The sequence below is a fragment of the Ambystoma mexicanum genome, chromosome 7p (assembly GCF_040938575.1).
Source record: "Ambystoma mexicanum isolate Mex_15411 chromosome 7p, UKY_AmexF1_1, whole genome shotgun sequence".
Taxonomy (NCBI): domain Eukaryota; kingdom Metazoa; phylum Chordata; class Amphibia; order Caudata; family Ambystomatidae; genus Ambystoma; species Ambystoma mexicanum.
The window spans coordinates 814,436,470-814,451,562 of NC_090939.1; the positions used below are offsets into that span (position 1 = coordinate 814,436,470).

At 41.7% G+C, this 15,093-nt stretch overlaps 1 protein-coding gene across 2 annotated transcripts in view; it reads left to right on the forward strand.

Annotated features, from left to right (window-relative positions):
* Nucleotides 1–15,093, forward strand: part of LOC138526336 (G-protein coupled receptor family C group 6 member A-like) — a 420,619-nt gene that overhangs the window by 345,639 nt on the left and 59,887 nt on the right. For both annotated transcript variants that reach the window (XM_069636952.1, XM_069636951.1), the window contains exon 5: nt 1,597–1,708. In XM_069636952.1, the coding sequence (XP_069493053.1) occupies nt 1,597–1,708 (112 nt within the window). The remainder of the gene's footprint in view (nt 1–1,596; nt 1,709–15,093) is intronic.

Consider the following 15,093-nt stretch of genomic DNA (forward strand, 5'->3'; position numbering starts at 1 on the left):
ATAAGCACAGGTAGTTATGGGCACCTCCCTCACTTCCTGCCCCTGCCAGACATACTGGAGCCAGAGGCGGGCTTCACCCGTGAATCCTGGCAAAGACAAAAATGACTAAGGGACCAAACCTGGTTTGGCGCACAGAGTAAATCTCAAGAAGGACCTTTCCAAAAAGAAATGCTGAAAAAAGACCGGGCCATTTTGACAAAATGGGCACCCATGGGTGCTTTACTTCAGATGCGAACACAGCCCGCAGTAAAAACTCCCAATGGTAGCTAAAAGTAAACCACTGCCACCAGCCATTAACTGTAGAAAGGGTAACATACAAATGTTACATGTGAAACTAGACAAAGGAGATTCTAAGGAACCCCTCCGGCACCCTATTGTAAGATAGTGTGTGCTGGGACTAGAAAGTTACAAATGTAAGTAAAGTCAATTTAACTTTACTGCACTTGGAAACAGTAGTTTATCCAAGAAAAGGTATTTGAACCTTGGGGAAATCTGAAAGACTTCCCTGTGTCACTGCACTGACGTTGCTATGTGTCACAATGTAAAAAGATGATGCCTATGGAGTTTGTCAGACTCCATAACCAAAAGAAACACAGAGTTTAAATCACAGTGAAATACATGTGAGAGTGTGAAAAAAAGGTCTCACTCTCTCCAGGTTAAATATTAAAAAGTCCTAGAGTCCAGCAAAAGTGCTGGGGGTCTCTAAGGTAGAGAGGAATTAAAACATTTCTGAGAATTCTCCCTAACAGTGATCGGAAGTTGTGTGATGCTGATCGTAACTTGGTTGCATGCAAATTAATGGGTGATCACGTGCAGTTCTCAGGGGTGCTAGATGGTTGGGCAAAGCTAGGCGCAAAGGTTGTTGTGTGGTTTGTGAGGACGTGTCGTAGGCGTTCAGGCCACGACTTGCATGTACAGTTACTTTGCATGCACAATTCCATGAATAGCCGGAGCGCAGAGAAAACCCTATGTCGTTCTCAGCGCGCAGGATCTGTGGGATCGATGCACCCTTCCCCATGAATTGGGCACTTAGCCTTTTGGCCAGGTAAATTCTGTGCTACCTTTTAGTTGTGAATCTTGTTCCCAAGTTGGAATAATTGCACATCACCATCTTTGAGTTGTGGCTAAGCGATTGCACCAGAGCGGTACTTTTTTTAGATCATCCCCTGTGGCATAAACAATGCCATTTTTTCATTGAAGGGTCCCTGCCTAACTACCTGGCATATGCTTCAGAGTTAGCAGACAGCCAGGCACCTTCACTGGAACCCAGTTAACACATAAGATACCCATACACAGATACAAAATATGCAAATTAACTTGTACTTGTAAATAAATGTTTGCATTTGGTAGATTTTCAAAATTGAACGCAGGACATCCTGCAATTTTGTGAAGAAAAAACAGGAAATCCATGTAATTTCACAGGTGGAGTTTTAGTTTCGCATTGCCCCTAGTGCTAACTCAGTACTCTTTATCAATGCAACCTATTTGATTTTACAACTGTCACTTGAGTTTTTGAGGCTGAAAAATGTTTGGTTGTTTCATAGATTGCATTCGTGTCTGCTGTGTAATCAAGTACCCATGTTTCATATCTCACAGATTCCAATATCAAAATGTTCAGCGTTGTGCAGTCCTGGATTCTACAAAAAAAACCTAAATAACAGCTGTTGCTTTGACTGTCTCCTCTGTCCAGAGAATTCATACATTAATGGTAAGTGAAATATTAATGTGAGCATTGTTCAATCATTGAAGGCAGGAAAGATACCTTAGGGGCAATGCACTTGCCTTAAGAACGAGACTATCCCTTGCAACGTGGGTGTAAAGCCCAGTACAGCAAGTTAAATGAGTCTGGTTTTAAGTGTGATATAACTTGCCAAACTAAATAAAAAATCTAAATGTGTTTAATGGTATCAGGGAGTTTTGGTTGTGGGGTAATGAAGCTACCTAGTTTTTGTTCTTCTAAGTTTGAAATATAATTTATAAATCTAATAATAATAATAAAAGCCTGCCAGTAAATATGTTAAGGTACCAAATGGAAGTCTCCCATTCTGAGGGGTGTTTCTTTAAATAAAGTATCACCGCTAATCACAGCTTCATTTTAATGCATTACATCAACTTTGATGGAGTTTAAATGTGATGCAATAAAGGGTATACATCACTTTCTCATGTCATACCATATCCCAAAGTCTGTCATTCCCAAAGTCTGTCATGTCAATAGGATGTGGCACCTGTTAGCTACCGTGACTGGTGCACGGAAACATGAAAACGATGGTAGCAGCATACTTTCACGCCCCCCTGTATCTAAAAAACCTTGTATTTGTGGTTCACACTTGCGTGACCTTCATATGCCTCATACTCATAAGGCCCAAATCCGAGACTGGCTATGTGGTCTCTGGTGCTGTTCATCACAACGCCCCTAATTCTTCATGTGAAGGAACACAACCAGACGTTGAGGGTGGCAGTAATCCTTCCTGAGGGAGATCCACTTTCAGAGACGTGGAAGATGGGGTAAGCAAACTTGAACTTCCTGTTCTCCACCAAGGAATGTATTAAAGAACAAGTGGCTGATGGGCATTTTGAATCACTCTGGGCCAATGATATTGGCCAAAAGTGACAAAATGTAAAGAGAACATACACACAATGGGATGCATTTTAAGTGTTATAGACAGTGAGTTTTGAAAATCTCTATATATAAAACACTTAGGTATGTGTCCGTACTCAGCTGATGCAATGTATCAATGTTAGGTTGCCCTCTGCTGTACAAATGGTAAAGTGCACCCACTTCAACAACAGCTACCATTTCAACGAACAGAATAAGCACGGTTCTACGCTGTCACCTTCTCCTTCTACTATCACAAACATTTGGAAGATACTTCTTTCCACTTCCACTTCCCTTCACACAGGGCACGGTAGTTCTGGTGTCAATGAACAGTTTGTTACTGGCTCAACATTTCAGTCTCTAAACAGTGAAACGCTGTAGGAGGAATGCCTCCTCACGAGCTAAAACTGAAAGTATGTGCTGCAATTATGCTTCTACGCAGTCTAATGCCATCACAGGGACTCTGCAATGGAACAAGGTTGACAATCACACGTCTACAAAGACACATCATGGAGGCACGTGTGATCGATGGAACTTAGATATTGTTCTTATGCCGCTCATATCTCTCATTCCATGTGATATGTTTAGCCTTTCAATGACCATTAGTAAGTCACAGGGATTTACACCCCTTCCTGGAATCAATCGGTGGTAATTCCGATATTTGAGAAGGGGGCACAAGTGACCCTATGAATTACCAACCAATATTAACCTTTAAGAGATGCTAGAATGGCGTATGTTACACCGGTAACAGCTAGTGTAATTGAATGCATTGGGCACATAAACGTAGTTTGTACATGTAAAACAAACCACATTAGTTTTCAGCAAGCTACTTCAAGTAATGTATTCAGTCAGGCAATAAAGTGATCATGCTATGTGGACCATAGCAAAAAGCTAGTTCTCATTCATTGTAGACTACCAGTGGGTTTTCATTTACAAAGACAATGGAAGTACATTTTTGGAAAGGCTATTATGTCATATAAAGTGGCAAGGTTTTGCAGGTAGCAATGTATTTTCTGAGGAAATGTCACTTTGTCATGCTCTAAAGTGTCTGTTATATTGCGTGGCATGTCTTCAGCACCACCTTCATCCATGTGTCATAGGTATTGTTAGCATCTTCATGTGTACTAGGTAAAACAACCATATCAAATTCCTAAAATCCCTTTAAATTTTGCAAAGATCACACCGATTGACATACTTTGGAACCAGATGTTGCATCGAGCAGGCCGCGTAGAAAGATTAATGTAGCTATATAGAGCAAGGGAGGGGTCATTATGAGATGGGGCCATTATTGCAAGTGATAATGACTTCTCCCATGGTCTTTAAGGCTATTAGCACTTAGTGGTAGGAGCAATGCAAGTTTGGGAGTTTTGGTTGTGAAGTAAAAATGTTTACTTTAATAGTGAGTAAAGTAAATAGACAAACTGAATCTGTACATCTAGTGTGGTTTGATTTTGTAGTTTTTTAATAACATAGTTGTCTTTATAAGTTAAAGCAAAAACAAAGAGGTGATGGCTGGAAGGTTTAGAATGAATCTTAAACCCTGGCATTGTTCTGGGCAACCCTCGAGACCATCGTTCTTCGCCTGCCAAGCCATTACAGAAGGGGAAAGACCATTTGCAAATGAGGGTTGCTCCCACCCCAAAAGGGGCAGTGCAGCCTGAACTGGTAGGTCATATCCCTTCTGCCCAAGACCACAAGCATCCCCAGACATGTTTTGGTCTTGTTGGGCCTCATCAGTGAGAAGTAGCTTGGGTCTCTATGCCCAGCAGGCACGGGACCCATGTCTAGGCATACCCGTCCCACTCCTGGTGACAAAGCAAAAACAAAGAGCTGACGGCTGGTAGGTTTATAATGAATCTTAACCTTTGGCATTGCTCTGGGTAACCCTCCAGACAATAGTTCTTTGCCTGCCAAGGCATTACAGAAGGGGAAAGACCATATGCAAATCAGGCTTGGTCCCAATCCAAAAGGGGCAGTGCAGCCCGAACTGCTAGGTCACATTTCCTTCTGCACAAGACCACAAGCATCCCCAGACATGTTTTGCCCTTGTTGGGCTTCATGAGTGAGGAGTAGCTTGGGTCTCTAGGCCCAGCAGGCACGTGACCTATGTCTGGGCATACCCATCCCACGAGGGTGATGAAGCAAAAACAAAGAGGTGATGGCTGGAAGGTTTAGAATGAATCTTAACCTCTGGCATTGCTCTGGGCAACCCTCCAGATCACCGTCCTTCTCCTACCAAACCATTACATAAATAAGGTAAGCATTTTCAGTGCAAACTTAGTTGAACTGAAACAAGTTTACCATGAACATGCATTAAGATTCATGTATATTAATTAAATGGTTTCGCAATAAGAAAGTGAAAGCATTTCCCCCTGTTTTAGCCTTCTCTTTCATGTGTTATAGGCTAAATTGGATATTGCAACCAAAAAAAAAAAAAAAAAGGTCCTCGCATAGAGGACGTTTCTTGTTGAAAGAAATATTGCCAGGAAGAAACATTGTAGTCTACCAGTCTTTTGAAGACAGAAGCATAAGAATGTAGATAGACAAAATAGTTGTTGACTGCTCTCTAAGCATTCTGATTGGCTGAGAGGAGGTCAATAACAATCTCCATGTGCTAGTAGTCTGTCGCATGTTTCAGGATTCCTTATTTCTTTGTCCACTACTTGGTTTTGTCTTGCAGCATGGTCTGGCACAGGGGTGTAAGTTCTGCTGTTTCTTGTGCTTTCTGAAATATCTTTAGAAATGCCTTGTCAACCTTCTCTCCACTTTCCTGGATGAAACTCTTAATACCTTCTTTTTGTCAGAGAAACTCCAACATGTCTCTGTTAGGGCTTTAGAGTGCAACTGAGATGCAGTGGAGATTTGAATAGTATTAAGAAGTGTGTACAGAGAAACAGTAAAGGTATTGGATTGAATAGTGGAAGGAAATGTTCTCCTGTTTTCCATCTGGATGTTCTCTATTGCTCCGAATGAAATCATCCAGTTCCCCCCTCTCCCTTGACCCGTGTACTTCCCTGGTGTTTGATTTTGTCACATTTCCATTTTAATATGTGCATGAAGCCACTGAGATATCGTGCAATGGAGAGGGAGGGGCTCGATCCACCAGTATGTAAATGACACCCATCTATATTTCAGAGTGTGATCTATTGCTGATATCCATTGTTTTATGAGGTTGATTCCTGTCAATTGAGGTATGGATGCACTCAATCCTCCTGAGGAGGAAGCTTACCTTAATTCCCTCATGAAAAAATTAAGACATTATACAAGATTGACTGAATTCCTTCCCTCCTACAATATCTAAAGGGGCAAATATGTGGGCTTCCTTAATTATAGGTTCCATATTGAGGAACATGCACAAACTTCCTTTTATCAACTGCATCTGTTGAAGAAGATTATATCATTAATTTTGGCAGAAATGTATGGATCAGTTGTCCAATCTATAGTGCTTTTTCACACTGATGGGTTTAATGTGTTATTGTTGGGTGTTTAAAAAGTGAACTTTCACCCTCTAAAACATGGTAGTTCATGCTCAGGTAAAATGAATTGGTGGGAGAAAAAATGTGACAGTCTATCAACTATATTGGTAGCTTCACATTAGTGGTAATAAAAAGTGTAGAGTATCTTTAAAGTTAGGCGTCTTATATGTAAGGACACTAAGACAGGGCAAACCCACTAATCTAAAGAACATGTTAATCATTTCTGGCAGCTTTGGAAGACTCGTAGCAACTCCTTTTTTAAGGTTGCTAAGCTCTTAAGCTAATACAGAGAAATTAAGACAACATGTGTTCTCTTACTATGCCTCTATAGGACTCCTCTTTTACAATGAGTTTCAGCCTCACAAGGTTGATCATTTGCAAGCAAATGAGGCTGTTCTTTTCATCCTTACCATTGTATTAATGCCCTAGTGGGATGATTCTCTTGAGGTGTGTTTAGTACATTGTCTACTTGCCTGGATCTATACTATTTTATGTGCTATTTGTTTTATTGTATCCATCCTGGTCGCTGTACGTTTTACTTTGATGATTTTATCATGAATTGTTAATCAAATATAGTGTTATTTAATTATGTTGCACAGTACTAAAATTCTCCTTGTGGACAGGGTCCCACTATATGAAACTGTTTAAAAAAATTGAAAATAAAATGTTCAGCTATTGAAGAGGGAGTGAGATCATGCCAAGTTAAAATTTCGAACGGTTCTTCAATCAGAGTGGAATGAAAATTGACAAAGCCATATATTGACACATTCCATTAATTGAAAAAATCATGCTCAAATCATTAAGCAACTCATTCTTACTATATGTTTTCAGGACTGAAACTCACTTTGTCCACTTTACAGCACACAATGTTCAGTTAAAGGTGCACAAACAGCATAGGTAGAAACAGGGGGGGCTGGGAGCCTTCTTTTTTGTTCAAGGGGGACCTGACTCAGAAAGGCATATATAGTAGGAAGAGAAGAGTCATAGGCTACCCCTATTCTAACCGTGTGTAGAAGGTAAGCTGAGAGAGGCAGGTAGCCAGTATGTAGATGCTGGCAAAGGAGGGTCAAGAAGAACATTTTTTCAAAAGAAAATAAATGTAGTCAAACATTGTTGCACACTATTAAAACAATGGGTATAGAAAACAGAACCTATTGAGGGTTTACTTGAGCCAAACCTCAACACAGAGTTGAAACTGTTTTAAACATCACAGTAAAAAATAGGTGGAGGTTAGTAACATATTGTGCGTAGAAATGTTTACATTACTACTTGCTTGAACAAATAGTAGTATTGGTTGCCGACACAAGAATATGTTTCCAGTCCGGGGCGGAGTGGGCCTTCACATGAGCGTAGAGGTTTTGTTTTAGTGAAGGGTCCGGACTTTCATCAGGACGTGGTTCAAGAGGGAAGATTTCTAAAGAAGGATATAAGGAATTAGAATAATGTTTGAAGAACGGGGGACCACAAAAACTGCAAGGTCAGAGCCTACCTTTAAGTATCAATGGTTAGACTGAAAAAGTTTTTGGAAAACTTTGCTGTTCGCTAGGCGAGGTAATGTAGCCTTGGTCTACAGAAATGAATGGATAAAAATGAGTTATCTATGTTTAAAACAAATTTACAGTGAGGTGATTTGAAGAAAAAGGGGTGGGGGGTTACCTTAGTCAGATGGATGTTCAAATTCCAGGTGTAAGGCTGGAAAAAACAGGAATGTGGTAACCAGTGACCTGGATATTGAAGGCACTGAAATCAGAAAGGCCAAATTGGTTAAGGTTTAGAAACTGAGGCGGCAGGGTGATGTGAATAGTGCCTGCATAGAATGTATCTTATGCGAGATGTGATATGTGTGATTAGCCGAGCATCAACCATAAAGAAATTGGACACCCTATCTGTGGGCCACAATGACCTCCTGGTCACTTTGGACGTTGAATCTTTATATGCAGTGACATTTATGGACCAGCATCAACTGCCCAGTGTCTCTTTGCATAAATGACATATACAAACATATATCTGCATGTTACATCATTTGATGTTCTAACTTTTTTCACATCATTAAAATATTCACGATTTGTGAGAATTAGTAGGATTTGATAAACAATGTGCTGGAATTAACTCAAATGTTCAAATTAAGTAGCTAACGTGAAAAAGCATTGGCCAAAATACAATAAAAAGAAAGCCAAATTAATGGCACAAGCCTGCAATTAAATCCAAGCTGAGAAATACACTTCTGACAACTACCCGACCATGTTTGATCTCAATACCAAAAAGTAAAAGGAGTCAGTGAGGATTAATAGAAATCGTTATTTATGGATTCTGAATTAAAGAATATAACAAAGGATTGACGTCTGTTTGCATACGAACACACAGGAAATCTGAGAGACTTCAGTAAAATCACATCTGTTGACGATGAAAACCAAACTATATATGGCTCTCAACCCAAGTTTGAAATGTTGAGTATATAACAGAATTGTAAAGGACATCTCAGTAGCCCTTAGAGGAATGGCACATGTATTGCTATTAAGGGAATATGCAACATGCTTAACTAAATTAAACCTGTCATAAAAGTTTTGGTTTTGGACAGCACAGTGTTGCATATATGTATTTAAAATATGTATTTAAAAATACATGAATTATGTGATTCGGAAGAAAATGAGAAAATCACCATAAAGCTTATATAAAAGGTATACTATAATGTATTACATGTGCGAATGTAAATTAGTGAAGGCCTTTTATGCATGGACATTCTTAAAATGGAAAATATGTAATTTAAATGTATCTGTTCCTTGTAAATGGTTATTACTGCATACCTTGCCTGATTCGCTGCATGAAGTATCTGGTCATAAAGCACTGTGTTATGAAAACATATTATTAAACAGATCCTATTGGTAATCAGCCCCCATTAACTTAAATTGAGTATTCTGAAATGGTGGGCGTTAGTATGATCTACAGAAGCGGTAGTTTGGTGTGGCTCTGTGAGGTAAAAGGACAACATTTTCTTGACAGTCACAAAGTCTCTGTGGGGAGAATAGTTTGGGCCACAAGAGGGCCAGAAAATAAAAACAGCCTGTTTTGTTCAGAGAGAGATGAGGATACTTAGGTCCTGATTTACAAACATGTTTTAACATGGAAAGATCCCTCTGAAAACATTTTTGTAAAGCAGGCCCTTAAAGGGGAAAGGATCTCATTCCTTCCCATGTGCTAGTCAGCCCACATACACATTTCCTAGCCCTTCCTCTGCAGCCTTTCCTTTGGAACACTTCTTTCCACAAGGAAAATCAGGGGAGGGAGAATTATTAAAGCAGGGCAGAGGAGAGTAAACAGGCGTTTCACTTGGCAGCTTTGATTAGGCTGGTTTGAGGACTGCCTGCACCAGTGCCAGCCCCAGGTCTGCCAGCACCCTGTGCACCCTAAAACCCCCGGCCATACTCCACCAATGAAGAACATGAGGGGGCTAAATTTGGTTGTTCGGCTGATTATCCGAACAGAGCCCCCTTCTGTTCTTGTAAAGTGTGTTTAAAGGTGCCTTGTCAACAGCTCAGTGTCATGTAAATAGTGACGTGATTCTTTAATAGGCGCTGTTTAGATGACACTGATCTGGAGGCAATGCACCCTTTATTTGCTGTGCCGTGGGGGCGCCCTTGTGCGGCTGCACCCGCTGAGCGCACCTTGAGCCAGCACTGGGCCGAGCTTCCGAGAGAGGTTTCTGCCTCCTGTTATCTCTCACTAGTGAATAAAGATAGGAGGGTGTGTGAGAGATTCTTGCCCAGGCCAGCTCTGTCAGGGATTTGTGTATTTACAGAGGAGGCCGCATTGCACTCCCTTTAGGTGCACAATAAGTCCATAGATCAAGAAGTGCATTTGGGCTTGTCAGTAAATCATGCTTAATTAATACTAAAGGAAATCAATTGTCCCTCAGATTCACCAGGAGCCCTGTTTACAAAGTGTTAAAGGTTTGCTGATTGTTCTTCATTCCGTGCAAGTTAAAGGGAGGCATAGCTGTGTGGGGTTAAACCAGTAAGCTTGGCCCTTATTCATCGGTCTAGTACTTAAATCTAGACTCTGAGGTTCAGCGAAAGGGACAATAGGTAAACAAAATTAATAAATAGTAGAAAAACAAAGCAAGAGCTGTTCCCCGACATACACCTTACTCTCGGTATGAGACACTTACTTAGGCAGTAATGGGTTCAGTAGGATGTCGAGGTGACATCTAATTATGGGGAACTTTCCACCCACCCCAAATCAGGTGCGCACAATTTTCCTTGATTTAATCAAGTTCTTTTAAAAAAATCTGGGACAATGAATTTAATAAGATTGATTCCCTAAACCGTACCGCCCCTTTTGGGAGAAGATACACACAAGGTTGCACAGAAGATATATGTATTAACCAAATAGAAATATTTGTGTCTGTTTAAAGATAAACAAGTTACACTTCCATGAAATGACAATGATGAAAAATAATTGGCACACTATTCACCAGTTTTCAATGCTACAATTAAGAAATATTGACTTTAACATACACATCACCATAGGCATCTAAACATTTAATTCACCCTGAGCGCGCACGCACCATAGGTTGAATGCCTGAGAGTTCAGGAGGAATCTTTCACTTTTGAAAAATAACTAAATACTCTGATTCTCTCTACTTCCCTTTTAATAAACATAAATACCACTGCCATTATTCAATATACATATCAGAATTTCGGCAGCATACCATAAAGCTCGATTGCAACACACTACTGGACCTTCATTGGGCCTTCATGTAAACGGCTTGTAGAAAGGAAGATGTAGGTTCAGCATTCATGCAGGCTTGATTCCCTTTAGTGATGTTTTATTTTAATTACTGGGTAAAAGCATAGCTTTCTCTATTTCAAATGGGCAATTTAAAACGTGAAAATGGGTAGCGAGGAATCACTCTTTCCTTTTTGTCTGGAACGACATATCATTAACAACAATATTCTGCCTGATGGTATACCCAGGAATGACTTCACTTACATTCTTTTTCTAGGCATGCACACAGTGAGATGTCCATTTAACTCCTATAATGATTGTTCCATGCTAGATCTCATTACACAGAGAAAGAGTCAGGGCATCTCACTGTAGGCACACTATGGGACATAAGCTATAAAATCTATATATTTTTTTCTCCAGAATCCCATGCACTTCTAAAATATTCCCTTACTTCTCTGGATGCACAATCAATTGATATATTCCCAATCCTCAGTACTGACAAATAACAGTCACCAGGATTTAATCTGATTCCCTTTTATACTATCACTCGGCATAGTATTATTTCCCCTTTAGATCACACTCGCATATGCATTTCTTTTGTTTTGGCTTTATCAAAGACAGTTGGGCACCCTCTTAAGGACAGGTTCAGTTCTCCCCCTCTAGGAACAGGTGTGCATGAGCCAGAAACATGGGATTAGCTCTTCTCCACAGCCTGTCTGCTATTTCTTCCACTGAAGAAGGCCTGGGGCATTAGCCCCTGGTAGGCCTCACTTACAGCCTCTGCTAATAATTCATCAATGAGTCCAACAGGAGAGGAACCTATTCCTTCTCTTTCCTGTTGGTATCAATTATCCTTCTTCCTCTCCACCAGTGAGTGAGTGAGTGAATCTCTTTGTCTCCCTCCAAAGTGAATGTGGATCTGATCCTTTATAAAACAGTAACCCCACCCTTTTGAAACCCGTGTAATTTCTCCAATCTAATTGATCAGTGTAAGTCATTGGACAGTGTTCCAAAAGTGACATCACAGTAAACATATTACTCCACATTCATTGATGAAGGGGGCAGTCTGATGGGAGTATCTTCTGAACCCACTTTGCCACCCATTTGATGTGATGTCAGCTCAGACATTTCTTGCATTGTAACATACTGAAATAGTAAATTCAACACATATGACCACTTTATTTATTGGCTCACCAGATGTATCTCTCTGGCATTAATCAAACAATGCAATTTTCATCACAATTGGACCAATGGGTACTGACTTACAGAGTTTTCCATTTAACACACTTCTACATTTATATACAAATTATTTTCCCATTCCAAAGTAACCAGCTCGCCACTGTGAACGCTACAATATATGAGTCACGCTGTGCACCATTTCTGCACATCAAAATAAAAATGTCATAATTTTAAATCAAATTAGAAGAATCGTTTTGGTTCCATCTAATAAACATTTTCAAATGAATGTTTTAAAAGACAAGCTAATGTTCTATGACATTCCATGTTATGCATTATGAGTGAAATAGTAAATACAATTTAACATGTAAACAGACTTTTTCAAATATAAAATATTACAGTCAATAACAGAGCATCTGGTGTCTTTAGCTCTTTAGCTGTTAGTTCAGGGCAAAATATAGTTATGACTTTAGCCTGGCCTTGCTACAGTCTTTCGAAGTTCTGGCGCTTTGACTTCTGTCTGACCAGCTCACCTCGTGAAGGTTTTAGATAAAAACTTTGTTTTTGCAGTTACATTTTCTTTTTTCCTTAGGAAGGCCACAGAGATTGAAATAGCAGATTGGTCAAAACAGATGCATTCTATAATGAATCTGCCTTTGAATTGATTGCAATTTTGGCTTCCCTGTGACGTAGTTGGAGGCCCACCTTTATCCTTATGACTCAACCACTTCAAACGAAATCCGGTTCCTTGCGAGGTAAATGCCCATCAGCTCTGCTTTTGTTCTGCTGTGGGACTGGTGAATTGAATAGAACACCAGATGCCAGTTTCCATCAGGCTTCATTTTAATTGCTCTCATTCAAAATTGCTACTTTTAAATGTACATTTGCCTGTTCCCCTTGATTTTCCCTTTTGCATGAACAAGGCCGTCTATCCACTGAACTGACTTAACAAAATCCTATTGAAGGTCTACATTTCAACATCTGTAGGTTTCATACCAGCTGGGGAGCAGGTGTAAGTGGATCTAGGTCACTTGGCCTAAGCCCCGCCCACCTGGTGCCTTCCTGGTTGCCACTCCTTTTCACCACTTTTCAAGCCCCGCCCATCTGGTGCCTTCCTGGTTGCCACTTCTTTTCACCACTTAGCAAGCCCCGCCCACCTGGTGCCTTCCTGCTTGCCGCTCCTTTTCACCACTTAGCAAGCCCCGCCCACCTGGTGCCTTCCTGCTTGCCGCTCTTTTCCCTACTTAAGGAGCCCTCCAGCCTCTTTTCCTTTTGCAGCTGGGGAGCAGGTGTAAGTGGATCTAGGTCACCTAGCCTAAGCCCCACCCACCTGGTGCCTTCCTGGTTGCCGCTCCTTTTCACCACTTAGCAGGCCCCGCCCACCTGGTGCCTTCCTGCTTGCCACTCCTTTTCACCACTGAGCAAGCCCCGCCCACCTGGTGCCTTCCTGCTTGCCGCTCTTTTCCCTACTTAAGGAGCCCTCCAGCCTCTTTTCCTTTGCAGCTGGGGAGCAGGTGTAAGTGGATTTAGGTCACCTAGCCTAAGCCCCACCCACCTGGTGCCTTCCTGGTTGCCGCTCCTTTTCACCATTTAGCAGGCCCCGCCCACCTGGTGCCTTCCTGCTTGCCACTCCTTTTCACCACTGAGCAAGCCCCGCCCACCTGGTGCCTTCCTGCTTGCCAATCCTTTTCACCACTTAGCAAGCCCCGCCCACCTGGTGCTTTCCTTCTTGACGCTTCTTTTCACCACTTAGCAAGCCCCGCCCACCTGGTGCCTTCCTGCTTGCCGCTCTTTTCCCTACTTAAGGAGCCCTCCAGCCTCTTTTCCTTTGCAGCTGGGGAGCAGCTGTAAGTGGATCTAGGTCACCTGGCCTAAGCCCCGCCCACCTTCTTAGCCCTGCCTCTTCCTTCCTGCTCTTAACTCTTAGATGAAGGGCGTCTCTCTCCCGGGCCTCCAAAGTGAAAGGCAGTCAAAGAAAAGTGCTATTGCTGTTTGGACCTGTTTGGACCAGGAGGATCCAGGGTCCGACCCCCTCCTAAGACAGCAGGTAACCTTGCACCAACATGTGTTTACACCCTCTGTCCCAACAGGCCATCCCCACCCTCTCTAGTCCCCCTGTGTTGTTCCCTTGTGCACCCCCCTTCCTGCACACAGTAGTCTGTCCTGATACATTCTGGTTTCACCATCACCGTCTTGTGGCCAATGCTGGATTTTACTTTTATGGACTTCGTTGATTCACGGTGCGTCACCCATTCTCAACTCTCATGCTGGACTTCCTTTGCATCTTGTTCTCATGGTGGCCCTGAATCATGCTGTTCCATCTTCATCTTGTATCCTGGCTTGCAACATTATGTCTTACTACTGACATCTGCAATTGTATTCGCTCTCCTCTCTTGCTTCTCCACTCTTTTTGACTGCTTACTCTCTGTTCTCTCCTCCCATCCCCTCTCCCTTTTCCCAACTCCTCCCCTCCTCCCCTTACTTTCTTCTATGCACTTACTCTATCAGAATTGTCCCTGGACCTACTATGATAGCAACCTCGTCTGTCGCTCCCCTATCCTCTTACTGTTGCCCCCCCCCTCCAGCACTATCTGAAACGTTGTCAGGCCTACTACGATAGTCACTTGTTTTGTTCCTCCCCTCCCTTTCTGCGCCCCTCTCCCTCACCTTTTGTTTTCCTCCGGCTCTGCCAGAAATGTTGTCAGGCTTAGTACGGTAGTCGCCTGTCTGTTTCCATTTCCTTCCCACTCTCCCCCTCCCTTCCTTATCTATGTCTTAGCACTTGCACTATCTGAAATGTCGTCAGGCCGTGTATGATAGTTAATTTCACATCCTTACTGTTCATGGCCTGTAAGAATGTCGTTGTATTTTCCCTTGTTCCCTTCCTTGCCTTGAAGCGCTTTGAAACACATTGTGTATAGGCGCTATATAAATAAACTATCATATAACCATCAAGATAGAACGATGCGTAGAGATATTAGACATAGACGAGATCAGGCCCCATTAGCAACCAGTACAATTAGGTGGATTAGACAAATAAAAAATAAGTACAAAAACCAGATCAAATGGTGGAATAAATCCTCAAAAAATGCTAAATGGAAAGACTGGTAGCAGTTGTAA